This window comes from Lutra lutra, chromosome 1, assembly GCF_902655055.1.
Source record: "Lutra lutra chromosome 1, mLutLut1.2, whole genome shotgun sequence".
In the NCBI taxonomy this organism is placed as follows: Eukaryota; Metazoa; Chordata; class Mammalia; order Carnivora; family Mustelidae; genus Lutra; species Lutra lutra.
The window spans coordinates 167,479,058-167,502,059 of NC_062278.1; the positions used below are offsets into that span (position 1 = coordinate 167,479,058).

At 40.2% G+C, this 23,002-nt stretch overlaps 1 protein-coding gene and 1 pseudogene across 1 annotated transcript in view; one reads left to right on the plus strand and one right to left on the minus strand.

Moving 5' to 3' along the window:
- C1H3orf20 (chromosome 1 C3orf20 homolog) overlaps positions 1 to 23,002 on the plus strand; it is an 87,969-nt gene that overhangs the window by 19,362 nt on the left and 45,605 nt on the right. The window contains 5 exon segments of the mRNA XM_047743810.1: positions 262 to 270; positions 7,715 to 7,856; positions 8,888 to 9,175; positions 18,093 to 18,242; positions 19,008 to 19,128. Of these exon segments, the coding sequence (XP_047599766.1) occupies positions 262 to 270; positions 7,715 to 7,856; positions 8,888 to 9,175; positions 18,093 to 18,242; positions 19,008 to 19,128 (710 nt within the window).
- Positions 13,479 to 14,166, minus strand: LOC125087718 (pyridoxal phosphate phosphatase PHOSPHO2-like; annotated as a pseudogene).

Sequence of the window (23,002 nt, forward strand, 5' to 3'; positions counted from 1 at the left end):
GAAAGAGCAGGTGGCTGATGAGACCAGACAGTATAGCAGCAACCATGCAGCCAGAAGCTCAGAGGAGAAAGAAGTTGGAGCTGGAGAGGGCAGGGCAGGGTCTCATGGAACTTCTGGTTATCTCCCCACCACCTTACCCAACCAGCTGTGATGGCAGATGGAGGAATGGGGTAGGCAAGGGAGGGATGTATTTGCAAAGAGGTGGTGGGAGGATCAACATAAGGTGGGAATGTTCAAAGACTGTCCATTTGATTCCCACAGACACTGGAGGTAAGTCTGGAAGTTGAGAAGTTTGGATATTACTTCTGACCCATCCTCATGGCTGTGTGATTTGCCTTCTGCCAGGCCTCGTCTCCATATCAAGCTGATCCTATATCCTTTCAGTTAGTGAACAATTGCTAGTTGTCATTCACCGTTCTAAATCCTGGGGGTACACATGTGGCCTCTAAGACAATACCCTCCCAAATGGAGCTGACTTCTTCAGCTTCCTTGCTTGAAGTAGATTCAGCTGTCCTGTTTCCCCAGTTCCTTTACCCCTGCAGTAACCCGCAGCATCATTTCTAACATCCTACATTATGTGCTCCTGGTTTTATTATATCCACTCCTGATCTGGCCATAATTAAACACAATCCCTTTGAGAGAAAACAAAGTTATCTTCAAGATACACAGAGATTTCATGATTTTTCTTTCTAATGACCTCAAGGGTGATGCTTTCTGTTTGTCTCTTTGTCTGTCTAGTTGTTTTCCTCTGCTACCCTACCAAGATGTGATTTGTCATCATGATATTGCATTGTTCTCACTAGATGTGTGTTCACAGTGCTGCATTTCTTATAGGTTCTTGATGTGTTCAGAAATTCATCTCACACATGCATGCTAGAGTGGATGGTTAACTTTTCCTAATAGTTTATAAGTAACCATGTGATATATCTTCCCCAGGAATGTCCCAATTTATGCTTATTTTCCTGACATAACAATTAGTGATGCCCATTTTTCACTCTAAAAATTACTTTCCCAGTTTGGACATATTGTAGAATTATTCTGGCTTTAGACCGCTTTGAATTTTGGACCTCTGCTATCTGTTCATGCACATGTGCATACCTTACCAACTGCCCCCTTTGCAGTTCTAGGGCCAGGCACACTTGGAGCAGACAGGCTTCAAGAGTTGAGCCTACTCCCTGAGGGGAGAGCAGCTATGTCTGGAAAGTAGCCCAGCATTATGAAGAAGAACTGAGAGAAGTCTATCAACAATGGTTCCTGGCTGGAACAAGAGGCTGTCATCCTCAAGAACTCAGGGCACCTAGGGCCAAGCCAGACATGAATGGTCAGACTAGAAGATGTTCCAGGAGGTCAGCCAGCTGCTAGCTGGGCCTCTGGTCTTTGGTGGCAGGAGGATTGGGGGAAGGGACCAGAAACCAGTCATGGTGCAGATACCAGAGATGGTATTCAAGCACCAGCCAGAAACCCCAAGGCTTGCTGACAGTGAGAAGACTTCATTCTGAGGTGCTCAGGGCTCAGCTGGAGCCTGAGCAGAGGCTTTGGCTTAGAACCAGTTTTCATTCATGAAGTTGACCTGCATATATTAAAGGAGAGCATGTGGCTCCAGTTGGGTGGGCAGCAGAGGCTCAGAAACATCTGGACCTCAGCAGATGCCCCTGGAATTTCAGTCATGGAAGACCACCTCCACAATTTCATGTCACCATATCCTTATACCAACTAATACTTGCCATAAGGGGTTAACTGTGAAAAAAAGTGCAATAGGCACAAAACATTGCCACCCACAGATTTGAGCAGGCAGAAGAAAGAGTAAGTGAAGTTGAAGATAGAACTGTTGAAATTACTGAATTTGAAGCACAGAAAGAAAATATTTTTTAAAAATGATTGGAGCCCGGGGCGCCTGGGTGGCTCGTGGGTTGAGCCTCTGCCTTCGGCTCGGGTCTTGATCTCGGGGTCCTGGGATCGAGTCCCACGTCGGGCTCTCTGCTCTGCGGGGAGCCTACTTCCTCCTCTCTCTCTCTGCTTGCCTCTCTGCCTGCTTGTGATCTCTGTCAAATAAATTAAAAGTCTTTAAAAAAAAATGAATGGAGCCTAAGGTTATCTGTGGGACACCATCAAGGAGAATACATGTGCATTGCGGGAGTCTCAGAAGAAGAGAGAAAGGGACAGTGAGAATATTTGAGGAAATGTTGGCTAAAAACTTCCCAAACTTGATGAAAGATGTGAATATAAACATCAGAGAAGATTGACAGACTCCAGGCAACATGAACTCAAAGAGACCCACACCAAGACACATTATAACTTTCGAAAGACAATAACAGAGAACCTGGAAAGCGGCAAGAGAAAAGCAAATCATTACATCCAGGGAATTCTCAACAACATTATCAGCAGATTTCTCATCAGAAACTTTGGAAGCTGCAAGGCATGTGGCCTCTGGGCATGTATATTCAGAGTGTTAAAAGGGGGGAAAAAAACCCAAAACCTGTCAGCCAAGAATCCTATGTTCAGCAAAACTGTCCTTCAAAAGTGAGGGAACTATTAAAACTTTCCCAGATTGTCAAAACCCAAGGGAGTTCATGATTGCTAGACCTACCCTTCAAGAAGTGCTCAAGGGAGTCCCACAAGGTGAAATGAAAGGACACTAGACAGTACCTTGAAGTTGTATGGAGAAATAAAGATCTCAATAAAAGGAAAGATATGGGCAACTATAAAAGCTAGTATTATTGTAACTGGTTTGTAACTGTACTTTTTGTTTTTTACATGATTTAAGAGACATTTAAAGAAAAATTGTTAGTGTAAAAGTATTACTGTAACTCTGGTTGGTAAGTACAAATCTTATTTATTATGTAATTTAAAAGACATACATTTAAGAGCATTGTTGTTTTATGTTTTGGTGCACATAGTATATAAAGCTGTGATCTTGTGATGCTGAAAGGGTTGAGGATAAATCTGTAAAGGAGGAGAGTTTTTTTGTGTTACTGAAGTTAAGCTGGCAAAAATTCAAATTAGAGTTTTAGAACTTTAGGATGTTAAATGTAATTCCCCATGATATCCCCAATGTAACCACAAAGAAAATAGCCATAGAATATACCAAAAAGCAAATGAGAAAGGAATTTAAACCTTTTATGACAATCAATAGAAAGGAAACAGTATTGAAAGATATGAGAGGCAAAAGCCATAAGGCATATAGTAAACAAAAACTACAATAACAGAAGCCCTTCATCAGCAATTACTTTAAGTTGAATGGATTAAACTGTCCAATCAAAAGACAGAGATTAGCAGAATGGATAAGAACACATGATCCAACAATATGCTGTCTATAAGAGAGTCACTTGAGATCCAAAGACTCAAAACAGGTTGAAAGTGAAAGAATGAGAAAAAATCTGAAAGTAATGATGTTCTATATGTTGGCTAATTGAATTAAAATTTCTTAAAAAGGAAAAAAGAAAGGATGGAAAAAGATATTCTATGCAAAGAGTAACCAAAGAGAGCAGGGATAGCAATACTAGTATCAGACAAAAAACTTTAAATCAAAAACGTTACAGGAGACAAAGGACACACTGTGTTAATAAAAGTTTCAGTACAACAAAGAGATAATATAAATGTTTGTGCACCTAATGACAGACCATAACACTATCTGAAGCAAAAACTGACAGATTAAAGACAGTTATACAATAATGTTTGGAAATTTCAATACCCTTCTTACAATAATGGAAAAACAACCAGGCAGAAGATAAATAAGGAAATAAAGGACTTAAATAACAGAATAAATCAATTAGAAAACAACAAAAACAATACACATTCTTCTCAAGTGCACATGGGCCATTTTTCAGAAGAGACCATATGTTAGGCCACAGATTGTCTCAATCAATTAAAAAAAACAGATAACACACAAAGTATCTTTTCTGACCAAAGTAGGATGAAGTTAGAAAGCAATAACAGAAGGAAAATTAGAAAAAAAAATCACAATATTGTGGAAAGTAAATAATGCATTCTTTAAATATTTTATTTATTTTTAGAGAAAGAGAGCAGGGAAAAAGGAGGTGGGAGAGGGAAATTCAAACTGACTTGCACTGAGTGCCAAGCCTGACACGGGGCTCAATTTCATGGCCCTGAGATCATGACCTGAGCCAAAATCAAGAGTCAGATGCTTAACCAACTGAGCCACCCAGGTGCCCTGTAAATAACATTCTTAAACAACCAACACATTAAAGAAGAACAAGAGCAGTTAGAAAATATTTAGAGATGAATGAAAATGAGAACATCATAAACCAAAACCTCCAGGATGCAGCAGAAGTAATACTAAGGGGGAGAATTTATAGTCACAAATGATTACATTTAAAGATAAGAAAGATATCATATTAAAAAACCTAAATTTACAACTTAAGGAACTAGAAAAAGAAAAAATTAAAACCAAAGCTAGAAAAGGAAAGAATAAAGATTAGAACAGAGAGAAATGAGAGAATTAAAAACCCACTGAAATCAAAAGTTGATTCTTTGAAAAGATCAACAAGATTGATAAACTTTTAGCTAGATCAACTAAGGAAAAAAGAGATAAGACTCAGATTACTAAAATGAATTGAAAGTGGGTACTCTACCGCTGATTCTACCAAAAAAAAGGATTATGATAGCATACAATGTACAATTGTACACCAACAAATTGGATAACTTGCATGAAATGGACAGATTTCTAGAAACACAAAACCTACCCAAACTAAATCAGGAAGAAGTAGAAAATTTTGATAGACCTATAGATACTAAAGAGATTAAACCAATAATCAAAAATCTCCAACAAAGGGGCACCTGGATGGCTCAGTCAGTTGAGCATCTGATTCTTGGTTTCAGCTCAGGTCATGATCTCAGGGTCCTGTGGTTGAGCCCCACATCGAGCTCCCTACTCAGCCAGGAGTCTGCTTATCTCCCTCCCTCTCTGCCACTACCCCCAACTCACACTCTCTCTAAGGTAAATAAATAAATCTTAAAAAAAAAAAAAGACTCCCAACAAAGAAAAGCCCTAGATTTGACAGCTTTAGTGGCAAATTCTACCAAGGATTTTAAGAACTAATTACAATCATTCTCAAACTTTTCCAAAAAAAGAAGAGGGAACACTTCCCAACTCATTCTGTGAAGCCAGCATCAAAGGCATTACAACAAAAGAAAACCACAGACAATATCCTCTATGAACATTGAATCAAAAATCTTCAACAAAACACTAACAACAGAGTTCAACAGCACATTAGGAATTATACACCATGACACCAAGCAGGATTTATTCTTGGAATGCAAGAGTGGTTCAACACACAAAACTCAGTCACAGAATGAAGGGGAAAAAACCACATAATTATCTCAATTGATGCAGAAAAATCATTTGACAATTCAGCACTCTTTCATGATTAAAAAAAAAGTGAAGTAAATGGAAGTAAACTACCTTTACACGGTTAAAGTCATATATGAAAAACAAAGACATAAACATCATACTCAGTAGTGGTAGACTGAAAGCTTTTAAGATCAGAAACAAGGCAAAGATATCCACTTTCACCCCTTTCTATTCAATACCGAACTGGAAGTCCTAGCCAAAGCAAGATTGACAAGAAAAAGGAATAAAAGACATTCAAATTAGAAAGGAAGAATTTAAATTATCTGTTTGCAGATAATATGATCTTTTATACAGAAAACCATGAAGATTCCACACAATAAAACCTGTTAGAATAAACGAATTCATCAAAGTAGCAGGATATAACACACAAATCCGTTCATTTCCATATGCAAACAATGAACACTCTGAAAAGGAAATTACAAAACAATTCCAAGAGCAGAAAAAAGAGCAAAATATTTATGAATTAACTTAACCAAGGAAATGAAAGACTTGTACAATGAAAACTACAAAGCATTGCTGGGAGTAATTAAAGAAGAAACAAATAAATGGAAACATATGCTATGTTTATGAATTGGAAGAGTTAAAATTGTTAAAATGTTAATGCTATCCAGAGTGATCTACAGATTCAAAGCAATCCCTATCAAAATCCTAATGATTTTTTTTACAGAAATAGGAAAATTCATCTTAAAATTCATATAGAATCTCAAGGGACCCCTGAAGAACCAAAACAATCTTAAAAAAACAAGAAAAAATTGGAGGACTCACATTTCTTGATTTCATTACTTACTACAAAGATACAGTAATCAAAATGGCATGGTATTGATATAAAGACAGATGTATAGACCAACAGAATAGAAGAGAGACCCCAGGAATAAATCTTTGTATATATGGTCAGTTTTGACAAGGATGTTAAGACCATTTAATGGGGCATCCAGTCTTTTCAACAAATAGCACTGAGAAAACTGGATTTCCACTAGCAAATGAATGAAGTTGGATCTTTACCTAATACCATATCTGAAAATTAACTCAAAATGGAACAAGGTACTAAATATAAGACCTACAACAATAAAATTCTTAGAAGAAAATATAGGCAAAATTTCATGACACTGGACTTGGCAATGATTTCTTAGATACGGTACAGCAACAAAAAAATAGACAAATTGCGGAGGGCACGTATTGCATGGAGCACTGGGTGTGGTGCATAAACAATGAATTCTGGAACACTGAAAAGAAATTTAAAAAATAAAATTTAAAAATAGACAAATTGGACTTTGTGAAAATGTTAAATTTTGTACATCGAAAGACTATCCATAGAGTAAAAAGGCAGAATGGGAGAAAATATTTGTAAATCATATATCTGATAATTATAATTCAGACTAAATAAACAATGGGTGTGCAACAGTGTGAATGTATTTAATACCACGGGGCTGTCCACAGTAAGAATGGTTAGGATGGTAAATTTTTGTGAGGTGTTTTTAACCACAATATATATATATAAAAAAAATAATTTCAGTCCAAGTCTCAGTCGATATACACTACCCTTCATTGAAGGCCTGAGGTTAGCCAACATCAGAAAAGTGTTACAGTTGATTGAGATGGAGTTGAGACATTCTGCCTTTTTGTTTGTTTGTTTTTTGAGCGAGAGAGAGAGAGAGAGAGAGAGAGAGTGTGTGTGTGTGTGTGTGTGTGTAGGGAGGTAGGGGATAGGCAGAGGGGAAGAAGCAGACTTCCCACTGAGCACGGGGTCTGATGCAGGGCTCCACGAAGGGTTCCATGTAGGACTCCACATGGGGCTCAGTCCCACAATCCTGAGATCATGACCTCAGCAAAAAGCAAGAGTCAGATGCTTAACCTACTGTACCACCCAGGTGCCTTGGGAGAGAATCTCAAGCAGGCTCTACACACAGCTGGAGCTTGATGGGGGACTTGATTTTACAATCCTGAGATCAAAACCTGAGCCAAAATCAAGAGTCAGACACAACCGACTGAGCCACCCAGTTGCCCCTGAGACCTTCTGTCTTTAATCAGAAGTGTCAGAAGAGAATCACTTCAGCCCCCATGGCAGTCACATGCACAGGCCGTCCTGGGGAAACATGGCTGGGCTCATCACTCTGCACACATTTGTTCCTTATGCATGCTTAATTGACTTGCAGAGCAACGTCTCTGTGTTACAAGTGATCTGCCAGGGATTCCTGTCCCTGGAAACCATGAATGATGTCCCCAGTTACTTTGACCATCAGAAGATACTGCTCTCCTGCTCTCCCTGCCACTGCATCCCCATCTGAGCATGATGTCTTAAGAAACCACTCCCTAAAATTCCCTCTCTAACCTCTTACTCTTCAGTAACAGGTAAATCAAAAAACTTAGAAGACATAACCGTGTTGTCCTTTCAACGAGGAGCTGGAATGTCTGCCTCTGACAGCGTGGAGTTCAGTGACCCCTGCCCTGAGGTCCGGGAGAAGCTGCAGGAGATGTGTCGCCATATGTGAGCACCTCAGTGGTTGGGGGCAGATGTGAGAGTTGGGTATGACCACCAGCTACCTGTTTGTGCATGAAGGGGAATTCACAGAAGTGCCTGAGCAGTGCCAGGAAGTGCTAGCTACCCAGGGCCCCCAATGACAGTGTCAGGGGTCATGGCTGTCCCTCACACACTCTCCCATCCCCAGTCTCTCCTCCCACACAGTCCTTTTCAGTCCTTACTACAACCTGATGAGGAAGAGGAGGTATGCCCATTTTGCAGATGAGGAAACTGAGGCAGCCCAAGCAGATGGGTAGGTAAGCCATTGCCAGAGGTCCCACAGTTTGGTGGACCTGACACCAGGGCATTGATCTTTGCCTCCTCACAATTTGCAGGGCTCCTTACACTTTGAAGGCTTTGTGCCCTGAACACTTATTTCTTAACATAATTTGTCAGATGTTTTCCTATAACAATAGCAGCAGCAAAAATCCTTTCAGAGGAAAAAAAAACATTGACATGGGTGATTAATGATATCTATGATTCTGGGTCCCACGAGTCTTAGCAAGTTAGTCTATATTTCTCCAAAGACTCAGACCATGGGTCATAAAGGATTTAAAACCTAGCCCCATTTAAGGCATATGTCTTGGACTCCCCTGGGCCATTAATGCAGCTACAGAACACGGGAGGAGGGAAACCACCCAGCTTGCCCCTTATTGTGATATTCTGGAAGGAAGCTCTTTTATAACCTCAGGAGTGGGGAGTGTGCAGCACCTCCAGCTCTCCTACCAGGTCCCCCTTCTGTATTTGGTCCCACTCCATGGGTCCTTACCCTATTGCTGAAGGTAAAAGTCAGGCAGAGACTAGTTTCAGAGGACAGTTTCCCAGTTCTACCTAAAACTCCTACTTTTAAGGACAAGGGAGAATGGGGCAGGCAGAGGTGCTCTGGGGACAGGGAAATGGGATGGGAGTCTTGGGAACTGGGAAGGGGCTGTAGAGAGAGTGTCCCTGGTGAGTAAGAGCCAAGTGGCTAGAAGATATGTTGGTCTCCTTCCCTGCAGAGAAGCGGAAAGGGCCTCGTGGAAAGGGAGGACTTTCTTCTGTCCCCTGATCTTTCGCAACTACAGGGCAAAGGTGCCCCCTCATCTAATGTCAGCCCCGAAAGGGGATGCTCAGACCCCGAGCTCCCACCACCCTCACCCTTCAGGTGCTCAGACCTCCGCTTCCACCCTTCACCAGCCTCCCACCTACCACCACCCTCACTTTGTCCGGCATTCTCAGGAGTGGAAGGTATCCAAGAAGATCATCAAGTTCCATTACGCCTTCTATGATGGGTCCTCCTTTGTGTAGTATCCTTTTATTTGCTGCTGCCCCTTCTCCCCAGCAACTCAGCCCCAGAAAAGCCTCGGGTTTGAATAAGCCTGAGTGTTTACTTTGGTTTTTCAACTGACCAGAGAAGCTTGGTGATCTGTTTTTCAGGATACTAGGCATTTTTTGTTCAGGTCAGAGAGGGCTCCCTTTGGAGAATGTCTGGGTGGGAAGCAATGCATCAAGAAGCCGCCTTGGACCCCTGTGTTCCTTGCAGGGGTCCTGTTGCCCACTCCCCAGCAGACAGTGGGGCTGGACCGGATGCCCAACCCATTTGGCAGCAAGGCTCTGAGGCCGATTCCAGGTTTTACAGTCTGAGTTGGATGAGACATCAAAAAGAGGAGCCACTAAGCCAGACATCCCTGTCCCTTCCTTGTAGTAGTGGATGGTGTCACTCACTTCAGTGTCACAAAAGGAATTTGGTGGCAGATCCAGGCCCTGATTCAGGGCCACTTCACCTCTATTTAGGTCCCTCCTCCTGGCACAATTGTTGGGCCTCCCAGGATTCTTCCATGGAGCAGAGAGCAGGAGATGGGGGGAAGGAAGATGGTCTTGTTTAATAATAAAACCACAGGGTACTCAGTGTCCCATAGCTTTGGAAGAGAGGGAGCTCTCTGAACTGTCAAATAGGTTGCCAAGCCAAGCCTGCCTCCCAGTAGGCCCCCTGCCGCCACCCCCCCCCCCCCCCCCCCCCGCCCTCACTTCATTTGGCCTCTTCTCCAGCTGAACTGGGAATTCAGAATTTAAGTGCCTTGTCAAAGGCATCCTATTGTTTCTCTGACCGTAAATGAATCCATTCATCACACTCCTCTTGGCCCTGCTTCCAGGGAGGCCTGTGATATTGAACACAGCAAACTCCTTCCAGGGTAACTGCTGCTTACTGGGAGTCATGGGCTCTCCCTTCCCCCTTTCCTGATTCTTCATTGCCTTGAATAGGATCATCTCCCTGAGCTCGAGAAACTATGTGAATTCTGTTGCTATCAGCAGGACTACAGTGGGTGACCTAGAGCACAGCCCTCATTCTCTTCCCTGTCCCAGAATCCCGAGGTCCCCTTGGATGGGACCACCCCAAACCTGTAGGCCCTGCTACTGGCATGCTTGACCCATATGCCACCAGTGACCACATCCTGTCCTCCAGTGCATTTCATCTTTGAAAGTCCCAAGAGGCTGGGTTCTAGGCCCAGTTCTTCTTGGTGTCCCTGCTGGTCACTTCATCTCTCTGGGCCTCACTTGCCTTCACTATAAGGAGAGGAAGTTGGACCCAGTGATCTTGGAGAAATTCTGTGTCACTGTGTTCCAGTGGCCAAAGCACGCATGTACCTGTTAGATCCCTTGTAAGCAGAGAAAAATGTTTGGAAGACATTTTCTGGACTCAGCAGTTAATTCTGGTCTCATGGAGATTGCTGGCCACAGCTCTCAAGTAGAAATGGTTTGTCTACCCCTGAGGTGCCAGAAAGCTGCGAGCCCCGATTGGTTTGTTCTTTGTCCACATCAGACCCCAGAACCATCCCAGTATTCATTTCATTTGGGTGTCATTCCCTCCATTGTCAGCATCTCCTGGATGTCTCCCCACTACTGCTGATTCTCCCATTAAACTTCCCTCAAAGCCTTTTTTCCTATGCACGGACTTATCATATTTAAAACAAACTTTATTCACTGTGCTCAGCACTGTTCCCTTAGAAATACTCTGAGGTACTTATTTTTTTTTAATATGAAAAAATGTACATCGCATAAAATTTCTCATTTTAACCAACTTAAAGTGTGTAATTGAATGGCATGAACTATATTCATAATGCTGGGCAGCCATCTCCACAACCTAGTTCCAGGGTTTTTCATCACCCTGAAAGCTAACCCCATGTTTGTTAAGCAGACGCTCCCCATTTCCCCTCCCCTACAGTTCCCGGCAACCACTAACATGCTTTTTGCTTCTTTGCATTTACCTGTTCCAGATAGTTCGTATAAATGGGATCATGCAGCATGTGGCCTTTTATATCTGGCTTCTTTCCATCACCATTATGTCTTCAAGGTTCATCCACATTATACTATACAACAGTGCCTCCTTTTTAAAATTGGGGTATATCCAATTGAGTGGCAGTCAATGAATTTACAGTGATGCCTTGTCTCAAGTTCCACAAGCTTTTCATCACCCCAAAAGAAAACCCTATGCCCATTCACCCATCACTTTCTGTTTTCCCCTACCATAGTCCTAGCAACCACTAATATGTTTTTGTCTCTTTTGATTTGCCTCTTCTGGACATCTTATAAATTCTATCGTATGTGACCTTTTGTGTCTGGCTTCTTTCACTGAGCATAATGTTTTCAAGGGTCACACATTATGGCACATCTCACAATTTCCTTTTTGTGGCTGAATAGTATTCTATTATATGGGTGTTCCACTTTCTTCTAATCCATTCATTTGCTTATGGACATTAGGTTTTCCCCACCATTGGGCTACTGTGAATGCCTGTTTTTAATTCTTTTAGGTCTATACATAGGAGTGGAATTACTGGGTCATATAGTAGTTCTATGTTTAACTTATTTAAGGCCCTCCAAAATGTTTTCTCCAGTGGCTCTGTGCCACTGGGTTATATTCCCACCTACAATGTGTAAGAGTTCCAGGTTCTCCACATTCTTGACTATACTTGATATTTTCCAATTTTTAAATTCCAGCCACTCTAGTGGATGTAAAGTAATATCTCATTGTGGCTTTGAATGGTTTTCCTAATAACTAATGATTTCAAGCATCTTCATGTGCCTTCTTGGCATATCTTCTTTGTCGAAATGTGTATTCAAGTCCTTCACCCATTTTTTTATTGTCCATTATTTATTGAGTTCCAAGAGTTGTTTATATATTATAGATACTAGATCCTTATCTGATAAATGATTTGCAACTTTTTTCCTATCCTGTGGGGTGTTTTTTCATTCTCTTGATAATATCCTTTGAAGTATGGAAGTTTTTAATTTTTATGAAGTCCAATTTTTCTTTTCTTTTCTTTTCTTTTTTGTTCCTTCTGCTTTGGGTTTCATATCCAAGAAACTATCCTTATGCCTGTATTGTCTTCTAAGAGTTTAATGGTTTACAGATCTTACATTTAGGTCTTTGATCCATTTTCAGTTGATTTTTACATATGGTGTGAGATCAGGATCCAACTCCATCCTTTCTCAAGTGATAGCCAGTTGTCCCACCTCTATTTCTTGAGGAGACTGTTCTTTCACCATTGAATGGTCTTGGCACCCTTGTTGAGGATCAGTTAATCGTTGATACATGAGTTTACTTTTGGACTCTCAGTTCTAGTCCATTGATTTGTATGTCAGTGCCACAGTGTTTTGATTATTGTAGCTTTGTAGTGAAGTGTTGAAATTAGGAAGTTTGACTCACCTTTTTCTTTTTTCAAGATTATTTTGGTTATTTGGGGTCCTGTGAAAGTCCATATGATTTTTAAAATCAAATTTCCTGTTTTTGTAAGAACATACTGAGGAAATTATGATATGAATTGTACTGAATCTATAGGTCACTGTGGGGCATTTTGCCATGAACAATATTAAGTCTGCCAATCCTTGAATACTAACAACAAATTATGTGAAATGCTCTATGAACAGCAGCAAGAATAAAAAAGTGATGAACCAAAGGAAATAATGTCATTTACACTAGCATCCAAAAGCATAAAATACTTTGGAATAAATTTAACCAAGGAGGTGTCAGACTTCTACATCAAAAACTACAAAATACTGTTGAGATATATTAAAGAAGACTGAGATAAATGGAAAGACATCCCATGTTCATGAGGGACAACTGATTTCTGTGTGTTGATTTTGTATCCTACAACTTCCTTTGTGTGTTTCTAGGATTTTTTTTTCCCAAATGGACTATATCACTTGTAGATATACAATTGTTCATATACATCTCTTATGATGTATTTTTTTTTAATTTCTGTAAAGTCAGTAGTAAAGTCTCCACTTTATGATTTTAGGAATTTGAATTTTCCTTTTTCTCTGACTCAGTCTAGCTAAAGGTTTCTCAATTTTGTTGATCTTTTCAAAGAATCAACTTTTGGTTTTGTTTGTTCTTTCCAGTGTTTTTCTTTTCTCTGTTCTATTTTTCTCTTTTCTAATCTTTATTATTTCCTCCCTTTGGCTAGTTTTAACTTTGGTTTTCTCTTTTTCTAGTTCCTAAGGTGGAAATTATGGTTATTGATTTGAGATCTTCTCTTTCAATGTGGGTATTTATAGCTATTAATTTCTTCCTGCGCTGCTTTCACATCATCCCATAATGTTGTTGACATATTACTCCTTTACTAAAAATTGTAAATGAGAAATTATTTCAATACACAAAGACCAAACTACAACAGATTATTCCATAGGTTCAAGATTTTGAGACATTTTGGAAAGAGTTTTCTCTAAAGTATATCCTTTCCATGGCATGGCAACATCATTCTTCTTTTAAATAGTTACTGGACAGACATCATTTTCACCATCACCTATATAAACAATTTGTATATAATTCATAAGTTGTAACTGAATCTACAAATTCTACCAAAACTACATTTTTGCAAAGATTCTCTGGGTACCTAATTGCAAGAATGAGTTTGATAATTTTTCAGTGAGATGACCTTTGTTATCAAAAACTGCTGGATTTGCAAACACTTCACTAAACACATCATGAAAATTGGTAGCTCCTAAAACCCCATATATGGAAACTGATTTTGAATCTGAAATAATGATGCAGTAAAATTTATCCTTGTCCTTCCTTATAAAGTTCAAAAGTTCCACCATCCCTAGAATGAAAGATATTGATGTCCCTGCTCTTTTCACTTCATCTTCTCTTACACCTGCAACTTCCAAATACTTAAAGATTCTGCCCTGAATCCTTTTTCATAAGAATTTTGTAGAAGATTTTTCTCTGGAGCTGTACAATCCAGGTGTCACTATTGTCATCTATGATTGTATTGTCAAAACAAAAAATGAGCAGTTTTCATGGTTCCAAAAGCAAATTTGGGCAGTATATTGTGTTCCTGTGAGGATGATTCTCTGAGCACTCAGAATGAAACCAACATAGTATTTCCAAGACAATTAGTTTTACTTCAGAATAGAGCTTATGTTAAACAGTCATGATAATCTTCAGCTTTAAATGTCAGCCAGCTTCTACCAACATTACTCCTCCTCTGTATGCAGGGAACAAAGTCTTCTGGTTTGGAGCAAAGAAATGGAGATTTCCTAACTCCAACATTATTACAGTGGAACACCTGATAGTAAATCTGCCAGGTCTGTCTGCCCTGAATGTAGGTGTGAGCACCTGGTTGGGGGTCATCCCCTGTGAAGAGCAGGTTGGATGAGGATGGGAGCACGAGACTGGGCTGGATTCCCAAGGCTCCTCAGTGTCCCAGCTCAAATGTCAACAGCTGTCCTGTTCTCTGTGGCTGCTCCCTTGGACTCTGCCCTCTGACCTCATTCCCATGCCTTATCCCATAAATTTTGATATATTATATTTTTGTTTTCACACTTTCAGCTGTTTTCTAATTTCCCTTGTGATTGCTTCTCTATCCATTTGTTTTTGGGTGTATTGCTTAATTTGCACCTATCTGAGAATTTTCTAAATTTCCTTCTGCCATAGATTTCTAATTTCATTCTGTTGTCAGAGAAGGTACTTTCTATGATTCCAATCTTTTCAAATTTATTGAGACTTGTTTTGTGGCCTAACATATTGTCTCTACCAGAGAATGGTCCTGTGGACTCAAAAAGAATGTGTATTCTTTATTGTTGGGTGGAGTGTTCCGTTAGGTCTAGTTGGTTTATAGCAGTGTTCAAATTCTTTATTTTCTTTATTGATCTTCTGTGTAATTGTTCTGTCCATGATGAAAGTAAGATAGTGAAGTCTCCCAACTTCTATTGTAGAACTATTTCTTTTTTTAACCCTGTAAGTTTTTGCTTCGCATTTTTGGGGGCTCTGTTGTTAGGTGTGTATATGTCTATAATTGTATCTTCTTGAGGTATTGACCTTTTTCTCAATGTGCAAATTTCTTCTTTGTCTCTTATAAATATTTTTAAAGTCTTTTGTCTATGATATAAGTATAACCACCTCTGCTGTCTTTTGGTTACTAGTTGGATGGAATATCTATTTTCCATCATCTGGCTTTCAACCTAGTTGTGTCTTTGGATCTAAAGTAAGCTTCTTATAGACAGCATATATATTTAAACATATATATGTATATATATTTAAATGGATTTTAAAAATAATCCATTCTGTCAGTCTGCCTTTTTGTTGGAGAATTTAATCCATTTTTATTTAATGTAATTGCTAATATGGAAGGGCTTGATTCTGTCATTTTACTATTCATTTTCTATGAATAGTGATATCTATGTGATATCTTTTTGTTGTTGTTGTTCTTGAGTTCCTATACTATTACCTTCTTCTATGTTGAACTGATTTTTTTTTGTAATATGCCATTTTTTAAAAGATTTTATTTATTTATTTGACAGACAGAGATCGCAAGTGGGCAGAGAGGCAGGCAGAGAGAGAGGAAGGGAAGCAGGCTCCCTGCTGAGCAGAGAGCCCAACATGGGGCTCGATCCCAGGACCCTGGGATCATGACCCAAGCCGAAGGCAGAGGCTTTAACCCACTGAGCCACCTAGGCGCCCTGCCATTTTTTTTAAGATTTTATTTATTTGACAGAGAGAGACACACAGAGAGGGAACACAAGCAGGGAGAGCAGGAGAGGGAGAAGCAGGCTTCCCACAGAGCAGGGAGCCCGATGTGGGCCTCAATCCCAGAACCCTGGGATCATGACCTGAGCCGAAGGCAACTGCTTAACAACTGAGCCACCCAGGCGCCCTGTAATATGCCATTTTTATTCTCTCATTTTCTTTACTCCATATCTTTTGGGTTTTTGTTGTTGTTGTTGTTGTTTTTTAGTGTTTACTCAGGTATAATGGGTTGAATAGTGTCTCCAAAATGTACGTTCATCTGGAGCTTCAGAATGTGATCATATTTGGAAGCAGGGTCTTTGCAGATATGATTAATTAAGATTAAGTCATATTGGCTTAGGGTGGAGCCCAATTCAATCAAGAGAAAACAGACCCACAAAGAGGAAAGAAAGATATGGGCCCTCTCAACACCTTGATTTCAGACTTCAAACATCCAGAACTGTGAGAGAATAAATTTCTCTTGTTCAGGTTATCAAGTTTGTGGCCTGGATATTATGGAAATCCCAAGAAACTAATACATTTGAGAATTACAGCTGACAACAAACTAGTTTGAGCTAATACCAATTTAGGCTTAATAGTACACAAAACTCTGCTGTTAAACAGCTCACCCTTCCTCCTTTATGTTATCAGAAATTACATCTTTATATATGAATGTGTGCCATTAACATAGATTTACAATTAGTGTTTTGTATCTTTGTCTTTCAACTTAGCTGGGGTAAAAAGAGAAATTATAAACAAAAAATACAATAATACTGGTTTTATATTTACTTGTATAGTTACCTTTACTGGTATTCTTTTTACTTGTATTGCTTTTAATTATTATCTAATATCCTTTCATGTCAGCCTAGCATTTCCTATAGGGCAGGTCTACCTATGGTGAACCCCCTCAACTTATGTTTATCTAGAAAGTCTTAATTTCTTCATTTTGTAGGATAGTTTTGCTCAATATAGAATTCTTGGTTGATAGCTTTTTTTTTTTTTTTTTTTTTGTCTGTTTAAATATTTCATCCCAGTGCCTTCTGGCCTCCACGGTTTCTGATAAGAAATTGTCCTCATCTTCATTAAGTATCCCATGTACACAATGAGTCTCTTTTCTCTTGCTGCTTTCAAGAGTCTTTGTCTTTGTCTTTTGGCAGTTTGATAATAAGGTGTCTCAGCATGGCTCTCTTTGTGTTTATTCTCCTTCCAGTTTGTTAAGCTTCTTGAGTGTGTACAGCCATGTCTTTCATCAAATTTGTGGCACTTTTAATCATTATTTCTTCAAATATTCTTTCTTCCCCTCTTCTCTCTCTCTTCTGTCCTTCTGAGATTCCTGTTACGGATATGTTTGTATGCTTGATGGTCTGCCATGGATCTCTTACGCTCCATTAACTCTTCTTCATTCTTTTTTCTTTGTGCTCCTCAGGCTGGTTAACTTATTGATCCATCTTCAAGTTCACTGACACTTCTGCTCCAATATGCTGCTAAACCCATCTAGTGATTTTTTTCATTCCAGTTATTGTACTATTCAGCTCTAGAATTTCCATTTGTTACTGTTTATGATTCCTATCTGTTTATCTTTCCCCCCATTGGTGGGGAAGCATTTGAAAGCAGTTGAGCCCCGGTACCAACCACTGAAATTCTTCTGGGGTACTATTGAAATTCCTGCCGTAGCTGTCCACACCATATTCCTTTAAGCTGAGACCAGTGCTTCTTGGGGTTGCCTTAGTAGGAAATGAGCAAGGAGACGTTGCCTCCTCTCCTAGACCAATCATAAGGGGAGGCAGTCTGACAACATTAGAAATATACTTCATATTTCAGGTACAAGTTCTGCCACTTCCCTGTTCTGTCATGTGAGATGATCATTTCTTTGCACCTTGGATTCCTCATCCTACAGATCCAACTTGCCCTGATTTGCCTGAGACTTTCCTGGCTTTAGCACTGAAAGTCCCACATCCCAGGAGGCCCTACTCATCTGTGAAATGGAGATAATACTACCTACCATAGGGTGGTTTTGACGAATGGAAAGAAGATATAGGAAGGCACGTGGGGCATGGTTGTGCTCCATAATTATTTAGTTGTTACTTATGCAAAGTGCAGGGAGGGTCTTTGAAGACTGAGAATGATGCACCAAATAACTATCATTTTGACATGAGATCTGGAGCACCTGAAAGCAGAACCTGGAGAGTTTTCTGTTCTCCTTGACTATCTGCCAGCTATCCCTCTGGAAACATCGCCATGTGTCAGATCCCCACATGCTGCAAAGGAAGAACCATCACCTGCCTCTTTAATGATACGCCTAGCTTCTTTCTGGCTCTGCTCAATGCTGAAGGACAGGGCTGTGTTCAGTACAACATGAAGGCCCGGTGAGTGGTTTGGGGGAATCCTTGCCCCATGGAAGTGTTTCTGGAGGTTACAGAGGAAGGCACTGAGGTGGTGGTCCACAAGAAAAGGAGGGGCCATCAGTGTCCAGAGGCCTGGGAAGGCTGTGAGGCAGGGCTAAATTGGGACCTGCAGGGACATAGGTATGTTGAGGGCTGATCTTTGCTTGCTAGATCCATGTCATAGCAAAAGAGAAGGGCACCTCCCCAAGTCCTGCTCCACTTGTACCCCAGAGCACTAAGGTCTGGATTGTTGGCTGGATTCATGGAAGAGTTAGTGGAGAAGAGTGTTTTATACCAGAAGTGAGTGAAGGAGAAGCCATGGGTACAACTTCCATGGGGGTTTTAAAGAGAGGCACATATTCTTGTCAGTCAAAAGTCAATGTCATAAGGAAATGTTTTCAGAAAGAATGACTTATTCTTCTGCTATAGATGTTCCCATTCCCATTTTGGTGCCTGAGATCTTATACACCCAGGCTTTTGGGCACATATCTCATTTCTTCCCTTTTGGGTTTGGCCTGAGCCTCTATTATCTCTCTCAAACCTGCCCTTTCTGACTGACATTCCTGTAGCATCAACAGATGAAGAGGTATCAAACCATATTAGGCAGAGGCAGTGAGGCTGCCCACTGGCCTTCAGGGTTCTTCTAGTCTAGGGCAGAGTCTCGGAGCCCTGCCTGCCTATAGTCTGTAGTGATGAGGCTTCCTTCAGGGGCTTGACATCAACTTCTCACTGCTATATTTCTTCTAGTTGCCCATACGTCTTGGTCTTGGATGAGGAAGGTGGGACTGCCAATGACTACAAAGGCTACGTAGTTCACAAATGGAGCTGGACTTCTAAGACAGAGACTTTGCTTTCCCTGGAATATAAGGTGGGCATGGACAGCACAGGTGGGGTGGCTTCAGCAACCTTTCTTGGGCTTCCCAGCATTTAGAGTCAGAGTGCTACCTGTAAGACAAATGTCTTGCCCTCAGGAGCTTTATAATCTCTTTCAAAGGTTCCTCAGTTGGTGAGTAGTGGTTGGGAGCTGGCTGAGGTAAACTTTTCACCAGCCTACAGCAACTGTTGGTTGCTGTACTGAATCTTCCTAGTAATATCTGTCCTATCTTGTTCTTATTGTTAATATTACTACATTTTGATGGTTTAAATACCCCTCACTTTATGAAGGAATCATTATAGTAGTTGATAGCTTTGTTTTTAATGCCTATACATGGCAATAAGAAGAGTTAGTAATTCTATGTTGGTCTGCCCAGTTTCTTTTATATCTTTACTATGTCGCAAAATAAGAAACCTGCAAGTCAAAGGTGGCTGAAGGACAAATCTTTTTTTATTATTCATTTGATTGGTCAGGCAGCCATTCATCAAAGATTAAATAATAAATTAATAAAATTTATTTATCAAGTAAAATAAATTAGAGTGGAATTACTATTATTAAATAATAATGATAAATTTATTAATAAAGTAACTAAATGTGCTTGTAACTTATTTAAGGCAGAATTTCTCATCCTTGGCAGAAATGACATTTTAGGATGGATAATTCCTTGCTATAACTATGCATTGTAGGATATTTAGCAGCAGCCCACCAGATACCAGTAGTATCACCTCCCCAAGTTGTGACAGCTAAAAATATCCTCAGTCATTGTCAGATGTCTCTGGAGGGAGTAGTTGCCCTTGATTGAGAATCACTGATCTAGAGGGTAGAAAGATAAGTAAACACTTCAAGGAACCCCAAAAGTCCAGGAGATTAATAAGAATACAAGATAGAGAAGAATAAGGGCAATGAGAGAGAGACAAATTCACAGGGTTGGGATTCAAAGAAAGATCACAGAACACAGAATCTACTCAAGGTGGCTTGATATTAAGAGCCCCAGTGTAGGTGTTATGGTTGGAACTACTCTTGAAGTGTGTGGCAGGGCTCAGGTACCCTACCCCTAATCGTCTGTCTCAGACCCATCTTGTTCATCCTCTGCATTGGCCACTGGATTTTCATCCTTATATCCCAATTCCTATAGATCAGACCTATACTCAGAAACATTCAATATCTTGAACATATCTCACCCTTCCTATCCCTTGACCTGAAATGTGCCCCCTCCTCTCTCTGTCAAACCAAATTTCCCCTCCTTCACAGCCCAGCTCATGCTTCTTCTCCATAATGGCACTGCAGTCCACATCCATTTCTCTTTTCTCACAGTAACCACATTCTGGGTTAGTCATATGATTATTAATCATGCTCTGGTTGCATATCAGAATCCTATGGAACCTTAAAAAATGAAGATCCCCTGGCACAGCCTCAGAGAGATTCTGATTCAGGTGGTCTGTTATAAGTGCTAGATTTCTGTAGTTTTCACAAGTTTTTCTGATGCTTGGCCATGTCAGAGATTGTCAGTCTAGGAGTGTATTGAGTTACTGTCTTAATATTAAGCTTTTTGTAGCTCTATGAAAAGTTTACAGTCCATGACAATTATAAATTGGTTGCAGACAGGCACCACATATTGTGTATCAGTGTGACTTAGTGGACAGAATGGAATGAGAGCCTGAGAAGCCTTGTGCCAGCTAGCCAGACTCTGACTATGAAGCTTTGTGAAAATCACTAAGCTCCTCTGAGTCTGGGTGGTCTAATCAATGCAGAGTAGGTTGCCATACCAGCCCTGCCTCACACTGCTTTTGTGGGAACTAAATAAAATAATGGCAGGGAAGTTGCTTTGACATCACTAAAGTGTTTCGGCAATATAGTTCAGTTCATTGTTTTATCCCCTGGAGCTGCATACAGAGAGATGCACAATAGGGCTGGTGCAGTCAGGAGAGGCCAGGAAGACAAAGTGACCCTTGAGTTGCAACAGCAGCATGTGTGCATGTGATTCATGTAGATAGAAGAGGGAAGGGAAAGCATTCTGGGTAGAAGGAATAGCGTCTTTAAAGGCTTAGAGTTAGGACTTAGTGTGGCAGTTTTAAAAGTCCACAGGTGCTTCTTGTGAAAGAAAGGGGGCAGAAGGTGTATATGCTGTGGAGTAGAGGTGAGAGGTGTTGTATGTCAGGCTGAGGAAATTGCTTGTTGTTTTGTAGGCTGCATTGGCCAGTTTGTTTTCACCCAGATATTAACATTTCCAGTGTTTTTCATTCCTCTCTGAAAATCCCAAGTTTCCCTCCAGTATTCTTTCTCTTCAGTCTGAAGAAGTTCCTTTAAGCATTTCTCGAAGTACAGATCTGCTGACAACAAATTATCTTTACTTTCATTTTAAAAATGTCTTTATGAAAGGATATCTTTGCTGGGCATGGAATTCTGGGTTGACTGGGTTTTTTTCCCCTTCCTTCCAGCAATTTAAAGATGCTTTTCTACTGTGTATGTCCTCCAAAGTTTACAATGAGAAGTCTGTAGTTATTCAAATCATTGTTCATTTTTCTAGCTGCTTTCAAGATTTCCTCTTTAATCTGATTTTCTAAGTTTGACTATGATGTGTCTGGGTATGCTTGTCTTTGTTCTGTTTGGGATTTCTTGACCTTCTTGAATTTGTACATTTTTGTCCTTCACTGAATTTGGAAAGTCTTGTGTCATTGTTTAGGGGAAAATGTGCTCAATCTCTCTCCTTTTCCCCTGAGACTCCAATTACATGTATTTTAGAGATTTTAATATTGTTCCAAAGGTCTCTGAGACTCTGTTAATTCATTATTTCTTTTTTTTTTTAATTTTGAGAGAGAGAGTACAACCGGGGGAGGGACAGAAGGAGGGGGGTAGAGAGAGAGAGAAAGAAAATCTTTTTTTTTTTTTTAAGGATACCTTGTGTGGACATTCAAGTTGACATTGCCTCTTTAAAAAAAAAAAAAAGAAAGATTTATTTATTTGAGAGAGAGAAAGAGAGTAGGAGCAGTAGGGGGATCTCAAGCAGCCTCCCTGCTGAACATGGAGCCCATCACAGGGCTTGATCTGACATTTTTGAGATCATGATCTGAGTGAAAATCAGGAGTAACTCCTTAACCTACCAAGCCACCCAGGCACCCCCAGAGAGAATCTTAAGCAGCCTCCATGCTCATTGTGGAACCCCATATGGGGCTTGATCTCACAACCCAAGATCATGACCTGGGCCAAAATCAAGAGTTGGATGTGTAACCAACTAAGCCACCCAAGCACTCCAACTCTGTTCTTTTGTTCTCAGATTGGATAATTTCTATGGATCTAAGTCTCAAGTGCACTGACTTTATTCTGATATCTTCATTCTGCTGTTATGCTAATCCTGTGGATCTTTAAAAATTTTTTTTTTAAAGATTTTATTTATTTATTTGACAGAGAGAGATCACAAGTAGACGGAGAGGCAGGCAGAGAGAGAGAGAGAGGGAAGCAGGCCTCTCGCCGAGCAGAGAGCCCGATGCGGGACTCGATCCCAGGACCCTGGGATCATGACCTGAGCCGAAAGCAGCGGCTTAACCAACTGAGCCACCCAGGCGTCCCGGATCTTTAAAATTTTTATATATGTATTTTCAAGTCTAGGATTTCCATTTAGTTTTTTCTTTATATTTTCTATTTTCTCTGCTGAGATTGTCTATTTTTCATTTATTACAAATATATTTTCCTTGGCTTCATTGAATACAGTTAAATTAGCTACTTTAAAGTTCTTTTCAATTTCAACATCCGGGACATACCACACATTTATCTGTTACCTTGAGAATAGCTCACACTTCACTGGTTCTTTACATGTTGAGTAATTTTAGATCATTGACATTGTGTATGTTGCCTGAGGATCTGTGGATTG